This window comes from Morchella sextelata, assembly GCF_020137385.1.
Source record: "Morchella sextelata strain SCLS chromosome Unknown scls_14, whole genome shotgun sequence".
NCBI classification, from domain to species: domain Eukaryota; kingdom Fungi; phylum Ascomycota; class Pezizomycetes; order Pezizales; family Morchellaceae; genus Morchella; species Morchella sextelata.
This window is the reverse complement of record NW_025408629.1, coordinates 142589-157271: the sequence shown is the minus strand read 5'-3', so window position 1 is coordinate 157271 and position 14683 is coordinate 142589. Positions and strand designations below refer to the sequence as shown.

At 47.4% G+C, this 14683-nt stretch overlaps 2 protein-coding genes across 2 annotated transcripts; one reads left to right on the top strand and one right to left on the bottom strand.

Annotated features, from left to right (window-relative positions):
• Window positions 1-50: 50 nt before the first annotated feature.
• On the bottom strand, window positions 51-2271 carry H6S33_002912 (uncharacterized protein; the record flags this gene model as incomplete). Its single annotated transcript, XM_044834523.1, has 3 exons — window positions 51-143; window positions 185-1673; window positions 1778-2271. 3 exons carry the CDS (start codon window positions 2269-2271, stop codon window positions 51-53), a joined length of 2076 nt encoding a protein of 691 aa, XP_044692119.1.
• Window positions 2272-9567: 7296 nt separating this feature from the next.
• On the top strand, window positions 9568-13424 carry H6S33_002911 (uncharacterized protein; the record flags this gene model as incomplete). The annotated part of the gene is made up of 5 exons (XM_044834512.1): window positions 9568-9615; window positions 9706-10611; window positions 10691-11121; window positions 11187-12992; window positions 13049-13424. 5 exons carry the CDS (start codon window positions 9568-9570, stop codon window positions 13422-13424), a joined length of 3567 nt encoding a protein of 1188 aa, XP_044692118.1.
• Between the last annotated feature and the right edge of the window lie 1259 nt (window positions 13425-14683).

Sequence of the window (14683 nt, the reverse complement as noted above, 5' to 3'; positions counted from 1 at the left end):
GAAAGATTGAGTGCGCCGTTAACCAGGTATACTGCAGCCCTCCATAGATCTTAAGCTTGTGGTATATTCGAACGGTCTCTACGGCTGCGGTAAAACAATGTTGAAGAGCTGATACGGAAGGGAGCGGAAATGCGGGTGACGGCCTGAAAAGCAATTGAATGGCTTCGTGAAACTTGAGATCTACCATTTGGCCACTTCCAAGGTGGTTCCCGCTACTTCCTGATCCTCTTCGAGATGCTCCTAACCCAAGTCGTGCTTGGTCACGAAGGTCCATAAGTTGGCGGTGAATATTATTCTGCCAATCTTGTGTATCGGCGGGCCATTTCCCCATTGAAGGTGGAGTTATTCGATATAATGTAGATTTAATGCTGCTCAGTATTCTAGTCATCCGGAATAGATAAATCGATCCCAAAAATGAAGAGTGAGGAGTCCCTGCGCCTGCGGGAATACTTGAACCAATCGATAATGAAGAAGGATAATGTAAATCCTCGTCGCTGTCATTTTCACGTGGAAAGTCCACATCAAACGCTTCGTCCCTCAACGAGAATGGTCTGCCAAGAGAAATGCCAAGATTACGGTCGAGTGTATAAGCGCACCAGAATACCCGACGTTTTATCGCAGCATGTTCTTGAAACAAAAATATCTTTCTTTGCAATCCTAGGTCGACACAAGTTGCCATGATGATCGCGTTCAAGTACCAGAGGTTAAGCCCGCCAGAACTAGTGTGGAAAGATCTCATTGCCAACAGCAACGCACTTTGTGTTGCCTGGACACTTCCTGTGAGAGTGATGTCATCGATACACTGCATAGCACTAGCAAAATATCGTTCGGAATCCATAGGGTGGCCGGTACGATTTGAAAGAATATTTGCACCAATGGAAAGCACAAGAAAAACATGAAACCGTGCGACAGCAAGAGTGTAGCCTTGTGGAAGCTGATAAGGCGCATTGTTCGCTGCCTGATGTACGGCTTCGAGACAAGACTCGAAGTGTGGACGATATAGGAATGGGTATTGTAGGGCGACAGTGTCGAAGTAGTTACCTGATAAGGTCCCACATTCGTCCAAACTAGGGAGAGGTATTGGCTCTGCATTAGTTCCTGGCCAGCGCCTTCCAGAAGCCGCAAAATTGGGTTTTATATCTCTGTTGCCTGTATCAAACTCAGTGAGGCGGAGGTCATCCTGTGCTTCGCGAAATACGAGGCGAGTGAATGAAATTCCGGATGATGGGCCAATGTATTTAGGTTCCTCGATAGCTGATAGTGATATAAGAGCAACATCCTGAGCGGTCGTATCCTGTTGCGGTAGCAACATAGGACTTGGCAGTAGTGGGCTCGAGGGGGCTGGGCTTGGGGCCGGAGATGGGCAGTCGGAGAAGGTGTATGGACTGTATGCAGCCAGGTAGCCCGGTGACATGCCTGAGGGCGAAAACTCAAAGGACGCTGGGGTAGGACAAGTCGAGGCGGGGGAGTGAGCAAACGCTGGAGACGAAGTCGAGCTTATCGACGATGGTGGAGGGTGCATATCAGGCCCAGTAGTAACAATCCGAATTGCTGGAGGTGCCGGACGAGACCTAAGCTCCGCCGGTGGCCCAACAGAAAGATCCACATCGGGGCAATTGGTGCGTAAAAGCTCTTCTAACCATTTGATCCTATTTTCCAATTCGAGGACATGACTAGCAAGCACGAGATGAAAAGAGTACAGCATTGAAGTCAGTCAAAAGCTCGCCACAGTATCTCAGTCAGGGGACTGAGGATAATTTAGTGCATAATTTCTTACCTCCTTGGTACGTTGTTATCACCAGATCGGTCGACCTCAATGCAATCAACACCAGCCTTAACGCAGCTTTTGCAGGACGGAAGTACTCCGTCGCAGCGGATCTTCCTGGTCCGGCATCTCTGGCAAGCAGTGACAACCTTCTTTTTAGCGGTGCCACTCGTTGAAGACGGGGTTGCGCCCGTTGGTGTTGATAACGATGATGTGGAGGCGGAACGAGACCGATTGAACGTCTGATGCGGCTGCCCTAAAGACAAAGAATTGGATGATGGTAATTGATGTTGCTGCTGCTGCTGCTGTTGCGGAGGCCACCCCGCGCTCCCGTTACCTCCACCATTTCCAACACCACCTGCTCCTCCACCTGCTCCACCTCCTCTTCCACCACCTCCGGCTCCTGTTCCCAGAAACCCTCCAGAGTCCATAATGACACCGCTGCTACCAACTTCGTCCTGGTAGTGTATTGAAGGCACTGACAGCGTCCGACGCTCCCTCTTCATCAATGTAGGTTGGAGAATATCTCCTTCCCTTTTTTTCGGGTTGTGAGTGCCCTTCTCCGAAGGGGGGTACAAATTATTTGGCGATATCGTGTACGAAGAAAGAACCCGGGCCAAGTTTTATCTCCTTCCCTGGGACTTTATTTTCCCAATAATAACCCTTTCCCTTTCCTCCCTCCCTTCCTTTTCAAGCTGATCCTTTCCTTTCTTTCCCTTCTTCTTTCGATCTTCGAAACTCCCTTATTCAACTATGCGTCACTCTTTTTTTTGCTTGCTCTTTATACCCTTTGTCCCTCAAAAACTTCCCGTCGACTTTCGATTCCCTTTCTCTTTTTTCCTGTAGAAGTTCCCTGAGACCTTTTTGTTATTTCCCTGCAGTAGTAGTATGTACCAGATCAACACCAAAGAGAGCAGCAGCAGAAACGATCGATTCCTGAAACAGCGGAGGGGGACGCGGAATAGGCGGTAGTATCAGTAATTGTGGTGCGGTGGTAGGTCAAGCTCATGGTAGTTGCCGCTAGCAAGTGGCGAGAGACGTGCAGCCCAGGTGGATGAGCGAGTGAGTGGGTGTGGGGGAGGGTGGAGAGAGGAGGGGGGTTTGAAAAGAGAAACGACCAACTTCCGCCAGGATCTACCACACACGCAGGTGAAGGAGAAGAAGGTTGTGAGTTATGTATGTGAGTATGTAGGTAGGTGGATGTAAGAGGGATGAAATGTAATAAACGAATGATATATACGTAGTAAAGTGATAGATACTCCCGGGGATACTAGACTAGGTCAAAGATGGAATGGGATCTTCGCGGACAAGTCTCATCTAACAGCTGCCTGTCTACTTTGAAATTGAAGATTTATTGGGAGTGCTTTATTTTAGGCGCAGTTCATGGGGTGGGTGAAGTAGGAAGTTGATCAAAAGCAGAATAGGGATCTTGGAGGGGGTGTGTGGGGGGAGAAATCAGACGAAGCCAGGAACAACTTTTTAAGGTGACGTTTAACTAATGAGAGAGGCGAGACAAGGCGAGTGTTAGGTATGTATGGAGGTGGGCGCTCGAATCTCGTCTTGTTAGGTGCACTCGGCGCTTGCCAGGTCAGCACAACATGGGCATCACAACCATATCGTTGTCAAGTAAGCGGTTGAACAACACAGAGAAGCCCGAAGTGAAGTGATGTGATGAGAGAGAGCGGGCGTGCGGGGATGAGGGTGGGGGAGATAGAGAGAGGGGGTACTAAAGGAGACGAGAGAAGGAAAGTCTACAAAAGTAGAGGTCAAGTAGTAAGGAGATGTCAGGAGATGGTGGGGGGTAAGCCCAAGGGCGATTGAGTAGCAGGAAAGAGAGAGGGAGATTTCAAGGTCGACGATGAGGCCTCGCCATCTATTTAGCATTGTGGCTTCGCTTCTCACGATTTTGGCTTTTTTGTGTTGTGCATATGATGTTTGCCCACGTTTTTACCACCTCTCCATATGGTCGTACATCCTCATCCATCAATACGTAGGAGTCGGTGGACGCCTACCTCACCAACTACATGTAACAATTACATGTAGCTCTCTGTAAGATTCCTCCCCCTCCCTGGCCTGCCTCATCTCGTCTCGCTCGATATTCGTTCGCTACAGGGCTGTGCTGCGCGCCGGCCTTCTCTCTCAACTCCCTCACTCCACTTCATCCATTCTCCCTTCCTTCTCCGTCTCTTCCCTGTGTTCCCCTCGGTTGTCGCGTAGAGTGGCCATGTTTGTGGCCACGATGGTGGTTTGGGGTGGGGACAACCAGCAAGTGTAAACGTGAGCACAGGCATCTGGTATCCAATTGCAGGGCACGTCTCGAATATACTCTGCATACAGGCAGAAAATGTAGAGCAGGCTCTAGGCACTACTCTACATTACCCTATACTTAGAAACACTAGTTGACCGCCGCCGCCGATTATGTTTACTCGACATAGAGTTAGGGCATAATTATATAATAATATTGTTCGAGTATGTGTGGAGTTCTCAAGCTGAATACTATGTTTAAGACTTATCATGAGGAAATACTCCTATTCCTGCGTCTCTTGGTCATTTCCGATATTTACTGATTTTGATTCAGTGTCTACGTAACCGTTACCAGGCCCGAGGTCTCAAGCCTCTGACATAAGGTAGACTCGTACATACAATTATCCGGAAATGGAATCTCATCAATTGCTAGCCCTATCTGTGATACCTACTGTATTCTCTATAGCAAGTTTTTGGATTTCTTCCGGTAGGTAGATAGGATGTTCAAAAAGGAAAAGAGTATCATAAGGCTCATACTCACCTCAAACAAAACGCCTTCTTGGAACAAAGTCCCATGACACAAACGAGAGCTCGTTTTGTTTCATTCCGCAATCCAATCCCATAGGTATACGCTCTCCCGTGGGGTAGAGGGCTTAGACAGGCAGGCAGGTGGGTAGGTAAGCAAAGAGGTAATGATCAAATTTCCGTGACCGCAACCCACGATGTGATTGATACCTTACAATCACAAATCGTGGCGGTGTTCTTATAAACCACAAGTTCGGTACAGGTTCCGAGATTTTTTCCCTCAAATATGATAACTACCCAACCACCCACCCACACTCCCTCGCTCGACAATGACGGGCTCGCGTATTTTCTGTACCTAGATTACCGAAGCCCATAACCCGATCTCTCACACCTGCATTACCCCCCTCTTCTCCTCCTCCTCTTCTCCTCCTCTTCTCCTCATCTTCCCCACTTTAGCTCTGCATCAATGTTGATCATTCCATACCAGGCGTGTACTCCGTCCACGGCAACGCTCGGGAAACATGAGTGAGGAGGCATGATTCTAATCATCTGAGTACTAGGTATTCACAGATATCGTATGGAACCTGCACCCGCTCTTCGGATGCGACTCCGACTGCACTGCAAGCCTCCAGAGGAAGGAAAGGAAGGAAATGGCAAGAAAACACCCATCGTGGAAATTGCGAATTGCGAATTGCGGAAAAGGGAAGAAAAAGAAAAAAGAGCGGATTGCGGGGCGTTGAGCGATACACGGAGATGGAGATGAGGCCGCAATTCGCCTCTGCTTTTTCGGAAACGTGGCAATTGGCTTCATGCCAGAATCTGGAAATTCTCAGTGCACGTGTATATGGCTTCTCAGTTGGGCTGCTTGTTTACTGCTTCCATCGAGAGAGAAAAACGTTCAGTTTCATATGTGGAGGCGCAATATACGGTGGAGGTTGAGTAGTTAGGTGCCTTTGTTTTTCGTCTCATTCCTGGGAACACAAGTTGATCTTGGAAGAAAGGCATGAGTGCGTGATCAGTTCTGCTGCCTTGAAAACCGCATTCCATTGTCAAAACTCAACTAACTCTTGGCATGCAAACCTTACTCCCCTTCACCTTACATCACACACTGCCTCCTCTGACCTCACTCTAACTCTCTTCCTTCTTTCGAGGTTTCCTTCTTTACTCCTAACCTTTCTCGCCTTCCCCCCATTCCTCGTTCGTACCTTCTGCCATCCTCTTCATCTTCAAAGTTCTCCACCTCGCAACTTCCCACGAACTACAAAGGTTCAACTAAGCACATAACCCCTGTCGACGCACTAATGCAATGCAACGGAGCTCCCTCCGTAGCTAACCACACTTTCGGGTCTCATATAGTGTGTGCCAAGGTATTCTACACCACCTAGCTCACTTCAGGCCTTTCGGTGAAGTTAGGAGTTTGCGTCTTCAGGAGGTCATGACACCGAAAACGGACAAAACACCTAACCCTAGCGAACCCTAACCCTAACATATGGTACCCTTAATTATGAGACACGTGTGTGGGAGAGCTATTTGGATAGGCTAGAGTGGAAATAGAACGGAGTAGGCCAATGATGCTTCGTTCTGGAAGGCTGAGGAAGGGTTCTGGAAAAGCAAAGAGCAAAGCAGTCGAGCGCGCGGGCCAAAAGAGTGACCCCGGGCTAGGGCGGTAGTTGAGATCAGGGAGATCCGGTACTGAGAGACAAACTTGAGGGGTATCAAAATTATGCCTAGTCTGCGCTGGACGAATGATACTGGAACGATTGGATTATTATTGGGTAGGGTAGACTGATGCGGAAAACCTCAAGGTGCAGTTTTGAGTCTTGATTTTAGCATCCAGGTTTTGAATTAGGTAGAGTATCAAGTCGCCAAAAGCCTTGGACCATACGGGTAGCGTCTATGCACGGGTACCAGTTCCTGGTTGGGATTTGTTGGCCCTGATAGGTTCACAGCCTTGAGGATCCCTTAAACCGATCATGATGATCTATATCTAAGATCCGTTGTGGAAAACTATACCGACTAGTAAAAATGTAGGCACCTGTTGTGAACCAACTTTACTCTATGTAGGCAGGTGTTGATCTATTCTCAAACCCAACAACCCACCGCTACGTATGTATGACTGACAGCTCATTCCATCCAAAATTTACTAACTCTCCAAAGGATTCCAGAATTGTGGCTCATGATCAACAGCTCCCGCGCCCTGGGTCTGACGCCGGTGAAGAGCGAATTGTCTTGGCAATATGGGCTATTTTGGACCTATGTAGGTACAAGTAACTACTTCACTCATGAACGCGACAATGCGATCCGAAATTAATAGGGCTTTGGAATTATGTGCACGAGGTTTCATTAGAATTTAGGCACTACATATATGCACCTGATGTATTTTTATAACAGGCTCTACACAAGGTATTATGGTGGATTCAGAGTAAGCAAGCCTTAATGGTGCGAAACGTAATAACGTAAGGATCGTGAGCCAAGGTTGCACAGAAACTAGTACATACACGCGAGAGCCTTATTGACGTCTGTAACCGCGTATTAGATATATTCCTGGGTCAGCGAGGCTTCGCACCGGAAAGTCCACCACCCACGCCACAGTCGAGCAGATACGGCCGGTACTTCGTAATATACGGATTCGATTACGAATGTTCACACCAGAAGCCCTGCCAAAGAGTGATCGGTGAGGTCGTATAATCTTCAGACATCTCTGCTTATATAGTTAGCTGGTGAAGTAATTAAAGCCCAATGGCCGCAGCTCGGTGTCAAAACTCAGAAACTGGTCTGCCTCGAGAACTCGCAAGAGTGGTGGTGGTGGGGAGGGGGAGAGCTATATAGCTTCTACTCTAGGCACGATGGTAGGACGAGTCAATATGAGTAGCCAATAGCGGATCTCGCCGCGGATGCATGTTCTTACAGCTGACATGACTGGCTCATCGAGCCTTGTGAAGAAAAGGACGCTCTCACGATCTCGTGTTGTGAAGAAAAAGAAACATTTATAAGCTTATTTTGCTAGAAGCACAACTAGATGTGGTCGCCTAAGTTATTGCTAGTAACGTCCTCATGCACCTGAGTGGCGCTCGTTTGGGTTCCCATGGTAGTGGGTGGCTTAGAGTGAGGCTCTGTTGCTTTCGTAGCTAGAATGGGCTATATGGGGCTCACGAGGTAAACTTTTAGGATTTTGCATGGTACCTACATGTATTCATGATCGATACCTGGGGTAAAGCTACGCATACTTCAGACTCATCTGAAGATGACGCAAGCCGCGGCCAGATCCGCAGTGCATGAGATGCCATGTCAAGTTTCATGCTCAGGTCGATGAGGGTTTGGATGTGTCGTTCGTTGACAGTTAACTTCGTCCCTAAATTCCATGGTGTCACAAAGCAAAAACCAACAACACCTGGCCAAGGCTTTACCTGCTTGGCTGTCATCACAAGGTCAATCTTAATTCTGATTATCAAATTTAACAGCTTTATGCGATATCTCAATCGGTTCTAATTCTGGTTTGATACGCTATAGGCTGAGTAATATTATCCCAATTTCGTTAACCTTCTTAACTACTCCTTCCCTGACTGCCTCTCCATTCCCCATTGTCTACGCCCTTCTACTCTCCAGCTTTGTTCTTACTCGAGCCAATTTGAGATCAAAGCCACTGAGGCCCAGTGCGGCGACGGTGATTATCCCCGTCACTGATCTGATCTTCCATGGCTCATCCAGATACTGTAAACGTCCCCGAGCTGAGATATTTGTCATTCATGAAGCTAGTTACGGAACGAAGGCGAAATGAAGGCGAGAACGGACGATAGAGTCTCTGCTGCTGCTGGTTTAGTCACAAGGTCTACCCTTCTGCCTTCATATGTACGTAGGTATAGAATGCTGCTCCCTGATCGATGGCGAAAAACTTTAAAAAATGACTTTTTCGCGGGCTGTGCTTGATATATAGTGTACGAATATTGGGTAACGGGATCCTACTTGCGGGGGTTCTATAGAGCCTCCAGCTGTTCAGGGTTCTTAAGGTCGTGTGCTGTGCACATTAGTGACCAACCTTAAATGTCAACTTCAGCAGATCTAGAACTGAACAGGATTTCTAATATCAAGATTGCTGCGCTCATTGCGAATATCGGCCTCGGGATCTTGAATCGTCCCCCTGGCTCATAGCTCAGCCACATGTGTGGCTGCTAGCTGCGCCCCCCCGACGCCTACATACATGGCGCCAAGGAACAGGTGTTAGTCGCTCCACAACAAAACCTTTCCCCCTAGCCCAATATAGCGATGGTCGTACCGCGCGCCTTTTTCTTGGTTGTGCCTGCCTGTATCACTGAAATCATCCCACTCAATCAATTATTCAAAATTTAACCCTCGATACGTACAAGTGTTTCAATAATCAATTCCCTCGATCTTTCCCCTCTTCTAAGAAAACTGGTGTTCCACTGTACCTACAAAATTTAAAAGTAAATGTTGTTGTGTGAATATTCCGCTGGCCATGGGCGGCCAGGTTTTTTGGGGGGGGGGGGGGCTGTGCTGTCCATACGGAGCTCCGTCCGAGACGCAATACCCTCCGAACGCGAATCAAGAAATAATATGCAAAAGTAATTCTTATCGTCCAGACGTTCCGAAGGAAGATCCTGCGAACTTGAATGGGAATCGTAAAGAGATCATGATGAGAAAATCCATCTACTCTACGTACAATACATAGATGTTATTGCCGACTAGCTAACGGTAGTATCGCCGCCGTAGAAGAAAACTTTAGCCAGGCGGTGGTTGTAAGGAAGAACCCTCTATCCGAGGCCTTAGGCTGTGGCGCTTTCGCCAAGGTCCCATGAAACATGGACAGTAATAGGAGAAGTATAAGATAATGCATGCGCACCGGATTCTTCAATCATTCCTCCAACAATTGCAACTGAGGAACCAGCAAGGGATTATATTAGACTCACTTCAGCATTAGTTATCCCGACTTTACATCTATTCAAACCTCACAATTCTGATAGATCAACTATACATCTATTAGCAACTTTGGTAGTCCAGCGCATATTTACTTCACAATGCCCGTACCGCCGAATCTGCTACCTCCTGCTATCCAGGTTACAACCGTAAGTTATAACACTAGTCCCTACATGTAGTCATTAAAAGACTACACAGAAGAGAAGATATAGATCAAGGCTGAAATATAATATAATTAGACTTTTGAAAATGATGATGCTCCCTCTACCATAGAGCGTTCCCCAATATCCCCAACGTCCCTCAGCCATTTTCGAAGAGATTCAGATGCTATAACACCTACAGCTCTCTCACCAGCTGGCTTCGAACGTAATTTCCTGGGTGTGGATACCAACCGGTCTCGTTCCTCTTCAGTCGGAGACGCGTCCATACTTTCCGGAGTCACTGCTCGGCCCGACACGCCCTACAATGGAATTGATTTTAGCACCGTCGAGGACGCTCTTAAGCCCGACCCAGGGACCGAGGATGACTTCAAAGTTGACAACAATCCCTTCGCGTTTAGCCCTGGACAGCTTAACAGATTTTTGAATCCAAAGAGTCTTCCAGCTTACAAGGCTGTGGGGGGAATCAGGGGTTTGGAAAAGGGGCTAAGAACAGACCTGGAGGCCGGGTTGAGCATCGACGAGTCTCATCTGGACGGACGAGTGACTTTTGAGGAGGCGTCGGCATATAAGAAAAATGATAGCCTTAATTCTGACTCCTCGAGGGGTCAGGGTAGCGGAGGCAGCAGCGCGGCTGAGATTACGAGGATTACAACGGCCGGTGGAACAGTAAACTCAACATCTTTTATTGACAGAAAAAGAGTTTTTAAGGATAATGTGCTACCGACAAAAAATGCGAAGAGTATTTGGATGCTTATGTGGGAACAGTACCAGGATAAGATTCTGTTGTTGTTGACCGGTGCTGCTGTCATTTCATTGGCCCTTGGATTGTATGAGACATTTGGGGTGGAACACGCGCCTGGGTCGCCCCCGGCTGTTGACTGGATAGAAGGTGTTGCTATTGTCGTGGCTATTATTATTGTTGTGTTGGTTGGATCTTTAAACGATTGGCAGAAGGAAAGACAGTTTGTTAAGCTCAACGAAAAGGTCAGCCTTCAGCCTGAACTGCACTCCTGCACCCAATTTCGGAAATTGTACTAATCTGCTTTGTTTTTGCTGTTTACAGAAAGAAGATCGTGTTGTCAAGGCTATTCGCTCCGGTAAATCCATCCAACTCTCGGTTCACGAAATTCTCGTTGGCGATATTCTCCACATCGAGCCTGGAGATCTTATTCCTGCAGACGGTATCTTTGTTCACGGACACAACCTGAAATGTGACGAATCAAGTGCGACCGGTGAATCCGACCAAATGAAGAAAACCCCTGGTGACGAGGTTATGCGCCAAATCGAGGCAGGAACCGCATCGGTCAAACTTGATCCCTTTATCATTTCCGGTTCCAAGGTTCTTGAAGGCATGGGTACTTACTTGGTTACCTCTACTGGTGTCAACTCCAGTTTTGGAAAGATCATGATGGCTCTTCGTACTGAGGCTGAGGCTACGCCTCTCCAGGTCAAGCTTGGCAAATTGGCTGATCAGATTGCCTACCTTGGTGGAGGGTGCGTTACACTATCATCCTACCATGACCTGCGAGTGATATCTTGTGCTAATAATGTTCTTTTAGTGGTGCTGTCCTTTTGTTCTTTGTGCTCTTCATTCGCTTCCTCGCCACCCTCCCCACTAGCAATGTTGGTGCCGCCGAGAAGGGATCGCAGTTTATGGACATTCTCATCGTTGCCATTACTCTTATTGTCGTCGCCGTCCCAGAGGGTCTTCCTTTGGCTGTAACCCTTGCCTTGGCATTTGCAACCACTCGTATGTTAAAGGAAAACAACCTCGTACGTGTTCTACGTGCTTGCGAGACTATGGGAAACGCCACAACGATTTGCTCCGACAAAACCGGTACTCTCACTCAGAACAAGATGACTGTTGTTGCCGGGACGATTGGTAGAGATGCAAGATTCGAATCCGCATCTTCAGACGCCGGTGAGAAGACACTTCCAACCGCACAAGCCGTTGCCACGTTTTCACCGGCAATCAAAGATCTCCTGCTCCAGTCTATTGTGGTCAACTCTACTGCTTTCGAGGGCGAGGAGGATGGTGTTCAAGCTTTCATCGGGTCAAAGACGGAAACAGCCATGTTGATGTTCGCACGTGACTACCTTGGTATGGATTCGGTTGCACGTGAGAGATCTTCTGCACACATTGTTCAACTTATTCCTTTCGACTCTGCTCGCAAATGTATGGGTGTTGTCGTCAAGCTTCGCACTGGTAACTACAGGCTCTATGTCAAGGGTGCTTCGGAGATCTTGCTCGGAAAGGCCACCAGATACACCGGGGATGTTTCCAACCAGACAATCGAGGAAATCGAGTTGACGGGAACGGATATTGAGTCACTGAACGCTACAATCAACTACTACGCCGAGCGCTCTCTCAGGACCATTGGAATGCTGTACAAGGACTACAACCAATGGCCGCCTATCGGTGCTAAGGTGATGGAAGATGACCCGAACATGGCTGATTTCGACACCATCTTCAACGATATGACCTTCCTTGGACTTGTCGGTATCATGGACCCACTCCGCCCTGGTGTCTCTGAAGCTGTTGCCGCTTGTCAAAAGGCTGGTGTCATCGTCCGCATGGTTACTGGTGACAACGTTGTTACTGCGCGTGCTATCGCTAAGGAATGTGGTATATACAGTGATGGTATAGTTATGGAGGGTCCTGCCTTCCGCCAGCTCAGTGAAACTGAAATGGACGATATACTCCCACGCTTGCAGGTACTGGCTAGATCATCCCCTGAGGACAAACGTATCCTTGTTCGCCGTCTCAAAGAGCTTGGGGAAACCGTTGCTGTCACTGGGGATGGAACGAACGATGGACCTGCCCTCAAGATGGCCGATGTTGGTTTCAGTATGGGGATTGCCGGTACCGAAGTCGCAAAGGAGGCCTCCTCAATCATTCTCATGGACGATAACTTCTCATCCATTGTCAAGGCTATGATGTGGGGTCGTGCCGTTAACGATGCCGTCCGCAAGTTCTTGCAATTCCAGCTTACTGTCAACATCACGGCCGTCCTTCTTACCTTTGTTTCCGCCGTCTCCAGCTCCGACCGTACCTCTGTCTTGACTGCGGTGCAGCTTCTGTGGGTCAATCTTATCATGGATACGTTCGCTGCGCTTGCTTTGGCTACAGATGCTCCTACACCCGAGATCTTAAATAGAAAGCCTACGCCAAAGAGTGCCAGCCTCATCTCGCTGAACATGTGGAAGATGATCATTGGTCAAGCAATCTTTCAGCTGGTTGTCACATTCATCATGTACTTCGCGGGTGCTAGCATCTTGGGCTACTCCACTGAGACTGAGATCAAGGAACTCAAGACTATGATTTTCAACACCTTTGTCTGGATGCAGATCTTCAACGAGTTCAAGTATGTCCCGCCTCCCATTCCATCTAATGATTTATTTATACTGACGATCTTTACAGCAACCGTCGTCTTGATAATAAGTTCAACATCTTTGAGGGGATGTTCAGGAACTACTTCTTTATGGGTATCAACTGTATTATGATTGGTGGACAGGTCGGCATCATCTTTGTTGGTAACCAGGCCTTCTCCATCAAACCCATCAACGGAACCCAATGGGCAATCTGTATTGTCATCGCTTTCCTATCTCTCCCTGCCGCTGTCCTCATCCGCTGCATCCCCGATCCCTTTGTCGGTGCATGCTGGGCCAAACTCGTCATCTTCTTCGCCCCTGTCATGAGAGGACTCGAGAGCGGGTGGCGCGCAATTCCTCGGCGCGAGAAGAAGGAGAAGAAGCCAACAGATGAGGAGAAGGGTAAGGCAAACGCCTCACCTTGAAAGAACGGGGGACAGTTATCACGATCCCTATGATTTCAGTTTATTGGTTTCACCCACGAGGCAAGTACATCGGCAGCTCTTCGCTCCTAACCCTTCGAGGAGGGCGCCCTTGTTGTCTCTCTTTTTACGATTCCAATTTACAAGAGAGGTTGTGTGAGCTGAGACTTCTTTCGACAACAACCTTTAATAATCTTTATATTGCTGATCTCCGCTACTCTTATTTCTCGCTTCTCTTTGGTTCTTTCCTATTCAAGGCAATGTATTTCTAGTATTCGTTGCGCGGGTTTGTTGTATATTTTCTATATTTTTTCCCCCGTATTTTATGGTGTCATTTGGCGTACACGTTTCCTCTGACGTATTAATTCATTCATTTATATCCGATTATATATATATATGTACCTTTCTTTTCATTCACTCATTTCGATTGGAGTTACACTTGGGCGGGGCTTTTTTTTTCTGGGATACATAGGGTTGGCTGAGGTAGTATTCAAGGGGCTATGAGGGCTTGTGGAACGATTAGATTCCCTTTACTTTTTTATTTCTCTTTTTTCTTCAATTTTTCTTTTTCTTACAGTATTTCTTTCTTCGGAGGAAACCAAAAAAAAGCGTCATGTTTCTTGGGGTGGGTGGCCCAGAGTTGGGGGGAGGTATATATTGTACTGTTATGTTATTATTGAGTTTTTATTTCGTCTCGATCGAGGAGGATTTGGCCATGGGGGGGGTTGGTCCGCGATGAGCTAATGTCACGAGCTGGGTCGGTTATTTTTTAATGGAAATATATTCTTGCATTTTCTACCAATTGGCTCTAGCTACTACGCGTGTTTCGGCCCGCCGGCAATGTGATGATTAGTTGGTTATTAATCCTTTGGATTCTCGTAGGGCTGAAGTTGCAAGTATCCCCGGCCCCTATTTTGACTTCTATTGACATGGATGTTGATTAATTGCCAAGAGCCGTATTCCTCTGTGGTTTTCACCAGACTCTTTGGACTTAAAATAAACTATCGTGGTCAGCATCAGTTAGTCGAGTGAGCTGAATCCGCTCTGGTCTAAATTGACATATATATATATATTTGGTTTATGAAAGCCTTCGATCCATATATCTGTGACTAACGCAGGTTATCTCATCCCAGGGCGCTTAGGGAATCTGTTGTGAAAATGGGCTTGACCATCGAGTGATATATCATGATTCATGTCTTCGCTAATTTCTGTTTTCGAACAGAAATTGTGGCGGTGGATAAAATGGAGTCATGTACATATAA